The sequence below is a fragment of the Diachasma alloeum genome, unplaced genomic scaffold, assembly GCF_001412515.2.
Source record: "Diachasma alloeum isolate Michigan unplaced genomic scaffold, Dall2.0 Dall_scaffold_00208, whole genome shotgun sequence".
Classification (NCBI taxonomy): Eukaryota; Metazoa; Arthropoda; class Insecta; order Hymenoptera; family Braconidae; genus Diachasma; species Diachasma alloeum.
Window position 1 is genome coordinate 1,100,997 of NW_021680373.1, and position 15,065 is coordinate 1,116,061.

The following is a 15,065-nucleotide window of genomic DNA, read 5'->3' on the forward strand; positions in this document are numbered from 1 at the left end:
TTCAACTGCGTGAAACACACAGTAGTATGAAACTTCAACTGCGTGAAATACACAGCAGTATGAAAATTCGGCTGCGTGAAACACACAAACTTCACGCATGCGTGGAGTGTATGGAGTGTACGGGAGTGATTCACGCAATGGTGCGAATAGTCACGGCCAATTAAATTTAAAAAATCATTTTTAACAAAAGCTCTCCGTATTTTGATGAAAATATTAAATTGAATCGTTCATTCAACGAAAATAATCAAAATAATCAATTGAATTTCTTCATTGTCTTTTTAAAAAAGTTTCTCAGGTTTGTGATCAATAGTTTTTACCAATTGGATGAGAAGGTCCCTGATAAAAATTAGAATAATGACTGATATGAGGTGTTTGAAACTGCAATAAATCATTTTTCCGACGAAACTAATCAGTCACTAATTATAACGTTCATCAATAAATTACCGAACGTCTAGAGATTATTAAATCGAATTAGAAATCGCTATTGAATATTTCCAAAGAATTTCTCATTTCAGGTAATTTTATTTGTGCCTGGATTATCACAAATATTAACAGTATGTCCGAGCATTTCTGAGCAAAGTGGTCTTGGCCGATAGCGCTGGATAAAATCCTGCACGTACAGAAGAGAAAACAAATTCACGGGAAGAACGAAATAATAAATAAATGAGAAAATAATGAATAATGTAAAATCTTTAAAAACCATAATAAATCATCTTTCCGACGCGACTAATCAATCACTAATTACAGCGTTCATCAAAAAATTACCAACCGTCTAGAGATTATTAAATCGAATTAGAAATCCTCATTGAACATTTCCAAAGAATTTCTCATTTCAAGTAATTTTATTTGTGCCCGGATTATCGCAAATATTAATAGTGTGTCCAAGCATTTCTGAGCAAAGTGGTCTCGACCGATAGCACTGGGCAAAATCATGCGCATGCAGGAGAGAAAAGAAATTCACTGAAAGAATGAAACAGTGAGAGAAAGGAGAAAAAAAAGGATAACCCATGTGGAATTAATCACCGGAAAAAAAAGGTAAATTTCGGCGAATCCATTAAGCGTCTCCGCCTATATCTCGCGGTCATAAAGTGTTATCGTACATGTATACAGAGTTATAGGAAACCGGAGAATTGTAGTGGTTAAATGATGATAATTATATTCAATATTCCCATTATATCCAACGAGATCATTCACAACTCCATAATACAATTTGTATTATGGTGTTGTGAATGTAAATATTGACTCGGACCTATTATACTTCAATGGCTCAATATTTGAATAGAGATTTACAAGGGTCGAACGCCTGTCGAAAAAAATTCTTTTTAATGGGTTTACGGAAATTACTGAAGATTTACACAATTGGTGAAAGGCTCAATCGCTGGACTAATGGCTCATCACTGCGTGAGCTCTCATCGCCACGTCGTAAATCGTAGAGGAGCCATTCGATGATAAAAATAAAAGTAAAACCGGAGGGTCATATTCGCTTTGAAGTTGACTCTTCGCTCCATGTTTTCACTACTCAACTTAAAAAGTCTCTTCCCGACCTCAACTCGGTTCATGGGCGGCTTATCTACTTCGTGGTGGGTCACTTCTGTGAGGTTCGCCACTATAACTACTATCTTAACTGAATTTGGAGTGGAAACCGGGTCTGAATACGAGGGGGCACTCATCCTCAAGACAAAGACTGGTGGAATTCTTGTAAATAGTGCCACTGGGGGCATTATCGGGATTTTCTTAAATTCTTGGGATGTTTCTGGGATTATTTCATTTTATTTATCGTCTTTATGCATTTATGGATGTAAATGAATAGCAAAATATTCGTATTATCACCTTAAAAGTTATTTTTTGAGAATTTATGTTGCAATTTCGTTTGAATAAAAAACGTTGTGTGAAAAACATTGTCACAATTGCGGTTTAATGAGAGATTAATAAATCGTCATTGGAAATATTCTCATGGGTAAATAGAATAATATTGTCCGTTGTTTCATGAAGATTGAAAAAAATTTTGTTGTCAAGATTAATATCAACGCAAAGACTGTTCGAATTCTTGTAAATAGTGCCACTGGAGCATTATCGGGATTCTCTTGAATTCTTGGGATGTCTCTGGGATTATTGCATTTTATTTATCGTCTTTATGCATTTATGGATGTAAATGAATAGAAAAACATTTGTATTATCACGTTGAAAGTTATTTTTTGACAATTCAAGTTGCAATTTCGGTTTGAGAAGAAAATTGTTACGATTGAAATTCAATCAGAGATGAATAAATTGTCATTCTAAATCATCAAAAATATAATTCAAAATAAAAAAAGTATGACATTGTCCATTGTTCCATAAAAAATTATTTTATACGATTGAAGTTCAAATCTAATTTTCAAGAAATTGACAAAAAAAACGGACGTTGCATCAACTTCCAATAGAGATTAATACCACCCATCGAATGAATATCCCACTTTTTGCATCCCGCTGAGTGAGGTTTAATCGAAACGAATTAACAGTCTATTCCACCGCGACTAATCTCCCCAGGTTTTAAATCAACAGTGGATAGAGGCAACTGATGAGAGAATTAATTCAGCGTGAAGAGCCCCCCCACACTACCCCACAATCCTTAACACAATAAACTTGATCAGCCCTGGAACATTGACTCCGAGGAATCTTCACTCACTAATGAAGTAACGAAAGACGCGGAGTTGACTAAAATGAGTTCAATGAACTCCGGAAGTCGAGGAAAAATATTGGCACTTGTATAACTCCCAGTTCACTCATTGGAAAATGTCATTACGGGTGAAAATTCATTCCCCCGATTGCGATAGAAATGCTCATAAAACCATTGAAAAACATCTGGGAATTACGAAAAATAATCCATTCCAAAGTTATGTAGCAGAACTAACAACTCGGGTTTTTTATTAACCCGAAAAGAAAAAAAATGTCAACATGAAATTCTGTCGTAAATACGACTTGAGAAAATGAGGGAACAGATTATATACTGTTCCGTTACAGACAAATGAATATGAAGACTGGTGGGGAATTTTTTTTTAAAAAGAATAAAAATGCGGATCTCATTGTGTTTTTTTACATTCTCTCCCACCTGTATTTCATTCCGAAGAAGTGTGGCCACAGTAGTTGGCGCGTTATTTAGAGCGACAAACTACTGAAACACTCCAACACCATAAACACACAATTCAGGTGTGAGGGAGAGAAAATTTTTCACGTCAATGTTCGGCGTGGTGCGAGGAAGAGAGACGATGTTGTGACACTGGGAGGTAAAAAAGTTGACTGTTCTGAGAAAATTTAGGAGTCCGTTAGTTTCTACAATCAATAGTTGCATTAACTTTATTAATGCTGGGTTGGTTTTTGTGGGATTTACTCCGTGAAGATTTAATACTGATAATTACAGTTGCTGGGTGTTTTACGGCTGAAAAGAAATGTTCATTTATTTTTTATTCTCGTGGGGTTTTTTTTATTTAAAAGAGTGGGAAGATTGTCCTCTGGGGGAGACAATTTCAGTGGGAATATTCAGCTCATTCAATTAAAATCATCTCTCATTTTTTGATAGAAGAATTGCAATTGTCGAGTCAAAGATATTTATGAAAAGTAGAGTTATGGATGAGAAATGTTGATATGACAGCATTATTAAACGGTATTTTGAAGAAAGTTCTTAATGTTCTCGGAGAAAGTTGGAACCAAATCGTTTACTAAAAAAATTATTAATTGCTTTCTTTACGATCAATTAATTGATCATAAAAATGACATTGTTTTGACAATTCTTGTCACACAGTGTCTAGACATGGACTAAATGCCTTCATTCTCCGCATAAAAATGTTTTTCAATTTTTTTAATGATTGTTTCCCAATTCTTGAGAAAATTTAGAAGTTCGTTCGTTTCCACAATCGATAGTTACAGCAGCTTTATTAATATTGGTTTAGTTTTTCTGATATTCACCCCTTCAAGACTTGATACTGATAATAATAGTTGCTAGGGGATTACGGGTGAAAAAGAAAAGAAAAGAAAAATTGGAAAAATTGTCTTCTGCAAATATTCATTTCATTCAATTAAAATCATTCGTCATTCATGACAATTTTTTTATCTTTAATTCTTTGAAAATGAGAGTTATAAATAAGAAACTGTGAGTTAAACGACAGGAGAATGTTGGATAAAAGAAATGACAGGATTATCAAACGGTGTTATCAAGAAAGTTCTTAATGTTCAAATGGAAATTTCGAATCAAATGGTTCACTCGAAAAAAACAATTAATTACTTTCTTTACGATCGATTAATTGATCATAAAAATGACATTGTGTCGATAACTATTGGCACACAATGTCTAGACATCGATTGATTTCATTCTCCTCATAAAAGTATTTTTCAATTTTTTTTATTACTATTTCCCAACTCTTGAGGACATTTAGGACTCCGTTAGTTTCTACAATCGATAGTTACCGCAACTTTATTAATGGTGGGTTATTTTTTCTGAGATTTATTCCTTTGATTATAGTTGCTGGAGGAAATACGAGTGAAAAAGAACGTTCATTAATTTTTTTTCCTTCTCGGTTTTTTATCGAAGAAAAAAATTGGAAAAATTCTCTTCTGGTGAACAAAATTCCAGCTAAAATTTTCAACTCATTCAATTATAATAATTTCTCGTTTCAAAAAATTTTTAATTATTGGAATTAAAAAATCGCAGCTGTGGATTCAAAGATTATTATAAAATGAGAATTATAATTGAGAAATGCTGAAAAGTAAACCTCAGAAATAAAATATTACATAAAAAAAACATTATTATCAAACGGTATTATTAAAAAATTAAGAACTTTCTGAAGAAAGTTCTTAATGTTCCATTGGAAATTTGGAACTCAATCATTCACTCGAAGAAAATAATTAATTGCTTTCTTTATGATCAATCAATTGATCATAAAAATGCCATTGTGTCGATAATTATTGTCACACCATGTCTAGATATAGATTGAATGCTTCCATTCCCCTCATAAAAGTGTTTTTCAATTTTTTAATCACTGTTTCCCAACTTCGTGAGAAAGTGATTTCAACATTTAAAAAAAAAATTAATGGTCATTAACTAATTGCTATCTTGGCGCCAGTGAAAGTGATGATAAGAATGGGATGTATGATAAATACAAGAATAACGAATATCAAATGTTTGAAGATTAAACAGAGATTAATTTTGATGGGTGGAATTTAATGACAATATCTGAAATGTTTTCAATATTCCAATTCACATGTTGAACTCAGTGATCCATCCGATCAACTGTTGTGACATTAAAAGAAAAAAAATTTACTACAGGAAAGTTTTTGATATTTCAATACAATATCGCGAGATACTAGATTTTATCATTCATTCTTTTTCCCAAATTATTTATCAATTAATTTTCATTCTCATGCAGAAGTGGTTTTGACATCTGGAAGGATTCATGGAAATTAACTAATTGCCACCATGGAGTTCAAGGAATTGGTGACAGAAATGAGACTAATAAATATGAAATGTTTAAAAACGAGATGACACAAGTTAATGCCATCCTCTGAGATCAACGATGAAGGAAAAGGAAATGCTGCAGAAACACGATTAAAATATTGTAAGCCACACAAGATTAATAAGAAAAAGTATAACAAATTTAAAAATAACAATTAAATTTTTAAAATAGCAATTTCCACAACTCCACGAAGATTGAACACCAATAATTACAGTTTCTCGAAGACCAGCGATCTAAAAAAAACTCGATTTTCTTTATCTACCGTCCCTGTATTTATCAATTCGTTAAAAATGTCTCTACGTAATATTTCGGTATTTAATTTCCGGCATTGGTGAGGGCTAATTAGTTGTTTCCTCCCCGGAGTAACTCTGCGGCTAAGCCGGAAATTGATGAGGAAATAAAAAGCGCGTGGGGCAAAGAGAGTGCTCTCGAAAGTGGGTAAAATCGAAAAAAAAAAAAATACAACGGAATTCAACAGATGAAGAACACAACAATCGAATTAATTTCTCAAATCTACCTCCATTCGATTCAATCCCATTATCCCGAAGGAATAATAAATCTAATAAATGTTGATACGTACGAGTGAGAGGTGTTATAAAACCGCGTAGGTTGGCCCCATATATTCTCCGTTCTCCCATGAAAAATAAAATCCGGCGAGAAACCTGTTGTTGCATTTGTTGTTTACGAGCTCCAACTGTTGTTACAGCTGGAATCGCTCATTCGATGTACAAGAGCATTTATAAGAGTTTGAATAAACAATTTTTCATTCAAATAAATATAAACAATAAAATCTCAAAATGAAGGCTTAAAATAAATGAAGAAATCTCAATTTTTTAAAACAGTTCTCGTCATGAGTCTACTAATAAATAAAATGATATTATTTGTGCTGGCATTAGCCGGAGAACCCCATAAATTTCCCATAAAAAATCCTTTGAAACTCCTCCTAACATCCCCGTTTAATTACATGAGTTATTAATTATCCCGGGTTGCCCCCAAATGAATGTCGTGAGAAAAATGTGAACAAATTCATTCCAATTGCATTAAAAATTCTCACCATAAAATTAATTTAAAAATTTTTACACTATAGATAATTAAAGAAAACTGTAAATTTAATTGTTTATGAATTATTTTGGAAAGAGGTCATAATCTTTAAAAAATGCCATTTTTCAGTTATTGCATGAATTGAAACGGATGAGGTGGTCGAGAGAGACAAGACGATTTAACTACGGAGCACTTAAAAAATAATTCTCCGTAAAAATCGAATTCAATATAAACAAAAAAATCCATCGAAATCTGAATTTTCTAGAAAAATTCTCATGAAGAATTGACTAATGAATAAAATGATATAATTTGTGCTGACATTATCAAAAGAAATCCCACAACTTTCCCATCCATAAATCATCGTCTGAAACTCCTAACATCCCCGTCTAATTACATGAGTTATTAATTCCCCTAATGTGCCGCTCAAATGAATTTCGTGAGAAAAATGTGAAAACAAATTTCATCCAAATTACATTTAACCTTCTTGCTCCAAAGATAAATTTATTTGAATTCGCAATAGTCAGACTTATTTAAATTATCGAAAAACGCAATTATTGAGGTGGAAAATTCTGTTTAGGAATAATCACTGAAAAAACCCCGTAATCTTCAAAAAATAGTGTTTTTCAATTATTTTATGAATCTGAATGGATGAAATGATCACCAGCGACAAGACGATTCCTTCAAAAAATTCTCTCCAAGAATACCGAAAAAAAGAGCCAAAAAACCAAATAAATAAATAAAATGATATAATTTGTGTTGACATTACCCAAAGAAATCCCATAACTTTCCCATAAAAAATCCTTGAAACCCCCCCTAATATCCCCGTCTCTAATTACATGAGTTCTTAATTATCCCAAGCCAGTACCCCAAGAGTGGGGGTAAATATAACACAGGGTGTACGAAGGTTTCAAGACTGAGGGGCATATGCTGTGTCTGGGCAAACGAGTTAACGAGGTGAACATTTTACGTTTGATATTTATCCGATGGGTCTCCGCCTCGGGACCCGTTTTATTGAGTCATATATCAAAACGTTCGAAGGAAAGTGCGGTGAGAGGGGTGTAGAAATAGGGGAAGTGGGGGGAGGGAGGAGAGGGAGGAAAAGAGGAGATCTCAACATCCAAACGCAAAACGACTGTGAGGTCAACAGTATATACTATATAAAGCTCGCCTCAGGACATCGATGATTATTACTTTACATTATTTATACTTCTCTTATTACTCTCTTCACATTTTTTTTTTCAAATATTCAATTTTGAATTTTTCGACCAACGAGAGATATTAAAAACCGTGCCATTAACAAGTTGAATGTGACACGATCCTGGGAAATAAATAACAGACACACAAAGGACCAAGACACATTGGTGAGGGCAGAGGGATGAGGTGGGGATTTTTTTTCGGCTCGCGCCGTATTTACATCCGATAACGAGGCCGCCAGGAGATATTTACATTTTTAATAGCATAAACCCACAGAGCCGCGTGGCCCGTCTCATTCCACCCTCACCTTTAATACCCATACCCCACTCTTCTCATCCTGGTTTTTTCCTCAGCACCCATTTATTAGCCCTAATTGATCGAAAGGGGTCTTCCCTTTCTCCTAAATTTCTCCGCTGGGCCCCCAAAACTTCATTAAGAAAAACGAAACGCCAGTCTTATTTATTGCTCATTAATTTTTTTTCCATAATCGTATTCTTTCCTCTTTTTTTTTACATTTTTAATTTAACGTGGTTGCTCTTGTGATTATGCACACGGGATGAAAATAAATTAGTGGTAAGTTATTCTAGGGTGTCAATCAATAAATTAGGCATTGGCCGATGGTGAGTAATTGGAGGATCATTTTTTATTGGGAAATTATTTTTCACTGAACGTGTAAATCGTGATGGGCATCTTTGAATGGGAGTGAATGTCTAGTGGATTCAATTCAGCAAAATGGAGGTTTTTTTGTGATAAGTGGAATATTAATGGTTTGATAAAACCTTGAATTTTCAAATTAATCGTGAAAATCGAATATTTTATTCAATTGAATGTAAAGTAGATTAAGAATTCAAAACGATGCGTTATGACAAATTCATAAAATTGTCACTCAAATTCTTGTCTCAAACTAATTTTTTGACTAAAATAAATTTTTTCCTCAGTATAATTTACAAAATATTCATAATTTTTCATAATTTTCATCGTCATATGGCCCTGTAAATTGAAATATTATTCAATATTCAATATTTCGTAAATTAGTCGTTGTTGAATAGTTTTCAACAACAACTAATACTTTATTCATAAAAACAGAGTTTTCTATGATGACTGAATATCTGAATATTAATATTTTGACAACAGCTTGAACTTTAAAATTAATCACAAAAATTGAATATTACATTCAACATTGCGAATTCAGAACAATGGATCAAAAAATTATTTAAGCCAAACAAATAAATTTGAAAGAAACTAATGAAATTTCTCCTCAAATCCTTACCACAAACTAATTTTTTTACATAAATAAATTTTTCCCTCATTGAGAATTCAGAACATAAAAAAATTATTTCTGCCATACAAATAAATTTGGAACAAACTAATGAGATTTCCCCTCAAATTCTCGTCTCAAACTAATTTTTTTGACGTAAATAAATGTTCCCTCAGTATAATTCCCAAAATATTAAATAATTTCACCAGTAAATTCAATGGAAAATTTCAATACCAATTTTTTAACGTTGCACCGATGATTCGATGCAACCCCTACAACTCACAAACACGCACTCATAATATATTCACAACACTGCCCTTTACGCACGGCTCCAGTTAATTGGATGGAGTGTTTGTACTTGCAATTAGCGATTAGCAATTACTTCCTCAAAATGGAAGCGTTCGGCTGTCTCGAACCGACGGAGCGATTAATGGGCCAATTGGCTAATACCGTCGTCACGCAAGAATACCAACCCAAGGGTTTTACAACGTTGTGTTTATGGCCTATTGTATAAACCACCCGCACATCAAACATTTTTTTATTCATTTCTCTGTGATCATGAGGCATCCCTTGACGCTTCTGAATGCATCATTTGCGTGATAATCAGCACGACAGTTCGAAATGATCCAATAAAAACGAGAAAACATGATTCTTAAGGAACTCTGAGACAACAATTTCTTAGAAATAATTCAAAGCCTCATTTGCGCTTAGTTAAATCGCTCTAATGATTATCAGCTACCAACATGATATTTCGAAATGATACGATAAAAATGACAACACATGATTCCTAATGGAGCAACAACTATTTCTCGGAAGTAATTCAAAGTCTCATTTGACTCAACAATTTTATTCATCTTCATTCCGCACTTGTGCTTTGTTAGAATGGGGGAGGGGAATGGGGGAAGGGGGGGAGGGGGCAGATGTCGAATTGAACAGGGGAAAAAAACCCTCGCAAAGAGTAAAAGAAAATTGTTTTAGTGGCCGTAAGGAGGAGGAGTGCTTGGTGAGCGCTAATAAAACACAATTAGCGGCTCTCGGGTCAACCAATCAGGGACTTGGAGGCGCGTATAACGCACGCGTAAAAGCCCCCTCCAGGCGAGATTATTTATGATCTGGTCTTGCCACGTATTATTGGTGAGCCGATCATTCGCTTCGTCCATCCTTTAATTTTTTTTAACCATGCATTTCTCTCGTTTTTTTTAGTGCAATTAGTATCATCCAGCGTGATTTTAAAAAAACCAGGCAATGCTATTCCTGATTAAACGAGGGGAATATGTTGGGGGGAATGAGAAGTGATGGTTGTTGGTAATGAGGAAATTTTGTTAATTAAGGAAAATATTCTGCAGAGCTGAGGAAATGGCCGGTATTAGGGGGAATTAAGGAGATTTAAGTGATTTTTTCAAGTTTTCAGTTTGGGAATTTAGTTGGGTGAGAAAATTTGGAAAAATTAAGGACAGTTGAGTTTTGGAAAAATGAATATTTTTTAAACATTCTCAATTAGTGAATGAATAATTGATTAATTAAAATTATTTCATTTTTAGTTATTTTTTAAAGAGATTGCAATTTTCTGAAGTCTCAATTCTTGAATTATTTTATGGCTGTATTTCAAAAAGCAGAATTTTTTCAGATTTTTAGACTGTTTTTCAACGGTTCAAAATAGAGAATCAAAATCGATATTTTAATGTTCGAATAATAAAATTATTGCAAAATTTTCTGGCTTGAATCAAAATTCCGAAGTTTGGTTACAAATTTTCAAGAGAATTCTCATGAAAATAAAATGAATAATAAAGTCGAAACCAGCAAAAGATTGAGCTCAATCTAGAGTCAAAATATTTTCAAATCCTGTGCAAAGCCTTTGCCCTCGAGAAATCTGATTGTTTGACCCTTATAACCGTTAAAAACCCTTTAAATTAAATCTCAGTCGTATCTTGATGTTAAATATCTTATTTCATCATCAACTCACTGTTTGATCGCTTAAAATCTTATAAATAATCTTATAAATGTTTCCCCCATTTTTAAAAAAAGTAGGGGAGGTTGGGGTAAAACGGACACTTTTGACTTTTTTAAAAATATTAATGAAGGGTTGAAATGTTAATGAAATTCAATAATTTTTTTTTCCAATAAAAAGAATAATTCCTTCCCTTTGTGACGAGCCTAAACTGAGCTCAATTGATAAATTTGTTTCTGAGTTATGAACAATTAAAAAAAAATCTAAAGTGTCCATCCCTCCCCACCCCACCCGCCCCTATATTTGAATTTTTCTCTCCCACTCCTCTCCATCTCATGCAACACACAGAAACGAATACATTGTGAAAATGGTTTGCAACAATACTCCGCGAAAAAGCCCCAGAATCAATAACTCGTTAATTATCTCCGAGCAAACCGTCAATTATCCTCAAGACCCTGGCGCGATAAGCCGCCCCCTCCCCCTCGCTTCCCCCCAAAAAACGTTGGAATGAAATTTTCCCTATCACCGTTAGCATTCCCACACCGTTTACCTTATCACTCCATGTGGTTAAATGGTAATTCGCGTATTTATTTCCACTTGAAAAGTAAAGTAATACAGGTTATCGCGTACATGCGAACGATATACCTCAAAACTTTAACATATATCTGTACCCTTTTGTCGGTGTGTGGCACCCCTCAAATACACATTGATACACACTCGCGTGACTTCGACAATTGGACTCTTCAATAACTTCTTTAAAAAACCCCTGACTCTCCAAACGTCTGAGGTATTTAGACTATCGAGATTAAGCGAAGAAAAAAAATAAGTATAAATTATGACTTTGATAATGATTATCGTTTCAATAACTCCTTCAAGAATTTTTTTTTCCATTTTTCATGAAACCCCGCGGTAACTGAGGAATTGACGATAGATAATGCCTCTTTATCCTAATTTTTTTGCATTTTTAAGGTGAAAACAAAGTTTCATCAGTAATTCATCAGTAATTAAATAATACACCAGAGATCATTGGGATCATTTTTTAAGGGCTCGATCGGAAAACTTTTTAATGGAATCAAAATATTTATTACTTTATTTATTAATTGTAATCATTTAGGATTTTATTTATTATTTATTAATTATTACCCTTATTAATGGCCCTATTCTCAATGATAGAAAAAAATTAAATTTCAGAGACAGTTAACTAGCAAATTTCAGCCACTAAATGCAATTTAAGGAAAAGAAATCATGAAATTTCAGATTTCATTGAAAATTCAGTAAAATTCCAAATTTTGAGAAGCATAAAGACGAGAATTCTTCAACAAAAACACAAATACTTAGTGTCAAAATCCCCTGAAGTTTCCACTACTTAAAAATTCAAGAATATATTTGTCGAAATTTTCGCGTTATCTATTAAGTTTCAGGGAATAATTGCGCTAAAATTAACAGTTCTCATGGATTTTTCCCCGGAATCCATAATTTTCAATGACGAAATTCCTTGAAAATGCAGTGAAACTTGAAAGCGATAAAAACTTCCGAAAACTGTATCGGAAATTTCAGCTAAAAAGGTCATTTTCGTTCTGACCATATGGTCAGATTCTCGGCGTGATAATTACCGGTCATGACACTGGTCATTGATCGTTATTTGGCCGGCAATTTTTGTCACACATCTCAGCAATGCACAAAGTACCAAGTTCACTCACCATAGCCACGATTACCCTCGTCATTACCGGGCAACTCAGCATCCTCGACATCCACGAGACTCCGTATACTGAAGACACTCTTAGCCACTCGATGATTACCCGTTGCCTTCTGCACAATGTGATCAGCAGCGCCGGCATCCGGCGGGCGTCGCGTTGTCGTGCTGAGGTCCATCTGATTATCCACTGATGGATTATTACTCTGACCGATATTACCGAAAAACTCGACTGATGTACCACTGATAAGTGTCAAACATGAATTGTCTCGACTCATGACACCAGATTGCACGTGTTTTTTGCGATAATAAATTTATCATTCCTCACAAACACATTTTTCAACATTTCGATCATTGTTTCATTATTTCAAGACTCGTTTGTGAATTTTTCTATCGTTTTTTTTCACCACTAGTTGGAGATCCAACGGGCCGTGTCGACGCGCGACAGTGACTCGAGTGAAAAAAAAAATAGGGAATGAAAATATTGATAACGTCAATCCACTTGCCTTCGGGGACTAATTAGATTCACCGTGTTCCGTTAATTAGGAGCGGAGGAAGTACCGTGCACACATGTTGAGCCGTTTTTTTCTTCAATTTTGTTGAGAATCGGAGTGATTTGGGAACGGCACACATAGATTCTTTCACTCATAGCGTCCCCCACCTCAATTAATCCACAAATCACCACAAATAACTCATTAGTAATGGATATTCAAGCGTTATCTCAAGTTGCTAAAGGCCAGAACTCGATTCAACCACGAATTTTCGACAGTACAATTCAATCGATACCGGTTAATTTCATTGATTGTCCGCACCTCCGATTGCCACTGATCACTGGGACTGACTGAACGACTAACTCGGATTGTGAGAGTAGTATTAGCATGAACACTGGTGTAAACACAACCGCGGGGGGTCGACGCGAAGTCAACAACGAAAACAAAACACGGGGGAATGGAACAGAATTGGAACGGAATTGTTTGGGCGAATGGTTGAGGGACTGAATCACTGGGATTTATTTTCGTTCAGTCGACAATTGAACGCTCGTGGTGATGAGTGAAATGTTGACGATTGTGTTGTGTATCGTGTCGATGGAGACCGGCCCGACAGATTGTGCACGCGCTCCCACCGGCTGGCGGTTTACCTGACGACTCGCGAGCCCCCGCGAGTTGGACAACTACCGCCGTGAGGTTAAGCGAGTCAATGTTGTCGGTATAACGAGAGAAGGGAAGGTACCTTTCCCTCGTTATCAACGCCCCCATTTTAGAAAATGGCGGCGTGGGATACGCCCACTGGTGAAGTGAGGGGATGTGTGATGCGGCTTTTGTCATCTGGGGTCATTACTGGAGAGGGGGCTGGAGAGCGAGGGGTGCAGAAGGTGGTGAGTGCTTATTGTCATTTTTTAGGGGTTAATGATGGGGACAGTTGGGGAATCATTTGGCGGTTCTTTGTTGAGGGGTGAGGTTGAGGTGATGATCGAGGGTAGTGACCTTGGGGGATCATTCCTTGGGTATTTTGAGGGTATTTTGGGGGTTGGGGGGTGTCTGGTTGGGGTGGAGAGGTTTTTTCTGTTGAATATTGATCAGAATTTGATGGAATTAAGTTTTTGATTTTAGAAGTTCTGAGTTTATGAGTGAGGTTATTCCCTTCTGGGGTTCATCTCGCTGAATTTCTTGGGTTGATGTGAGGGTGGGGGTGACAGAGAAGCCGAAAGGGTCAGTCTGACAAAATTTTATTATCAACAATGGGGTTTTCTTTTGTTATGTCATTGTTGGTTTGTTGAGGTGATGATTGAGGTTATTGATCTTGGGGGATCTTCCCTTTGGTATTTTGAGGGTTTTTAGGGGGGTGAGGGGGTTGGGAGGTGTCTGGTTGGGGTGAAGAGGCTTTTTCTGTTGAATATTGATTAGAATTTGATCGAATTAAGTTTTTGATTTTAGGAGTTTATTGTGAGTTTATGAGTGAGGTTATTCACTTCTGGGGTTCATCCCGCTGAATTTATTGGGTTGATGAAGGGGTTGATGTGAGGGTTGGGGTGACAGAGAAGCCGAAAGGGTCAGTCTGACAAAATTTTATTATCCACAATGGGGTTTTCTTTTGTTACGTCATTGTTGGTTAGTTAAGGTGATGATTGAGGTTATTGTTCTTGGGGAATTATCCCTTTGGTATTTTGAGGGTTTTTAGGGGGGTGAGGGGGTTGGGGGGTATCTGGTTGGGGTGGAGAGGCTTTTTCTGTTGAATATTGATTAGAATTTGATGGAATTAAACTTTTGATTTGGTGAGTTTATAAGTGAGGTTATTCACTTTTGGGCTCCATCCCGCCCGATTTATTAGGTTGATTTTAGGGTTGATGTGAGGGTGGGGATGATAGAAGCTGAAAGGGTTAGTCTGACAAAATTTTGTTAGGAACAATGGAGTTCTCTTTTGTTACGTCATTGTTCGTTTGTTGAG

At 35.4% G+C, this 15,065-nt stretch overlaps 1 protein-coding gene across 1 annotated transcript in view; it reads right to left on the reverse strand.

Annotated features, from left to right (window-relative positions):
- Positions 1-13,443, reverse strand: part of LOC107036368 (homeobox protein aristaless) — a 76,097-nt gene extending 62,654 nt beyond the window's left edge. Inside the window, exon 1 of the mRNA XM_015254307.2 lies at positions 12,628-13,443. Coding sequence (XP_015109793.1) covers positions 12,628-12,898 — 271 coding nt within the window. The 5' untranslated portion in view covers positions 12,899-13,443. The remainder of the gene's footprint in view (positions 1-12,627) is intronic.
- Positions 13,444-15,065: the final 1,622 nt, after the last annotated feature.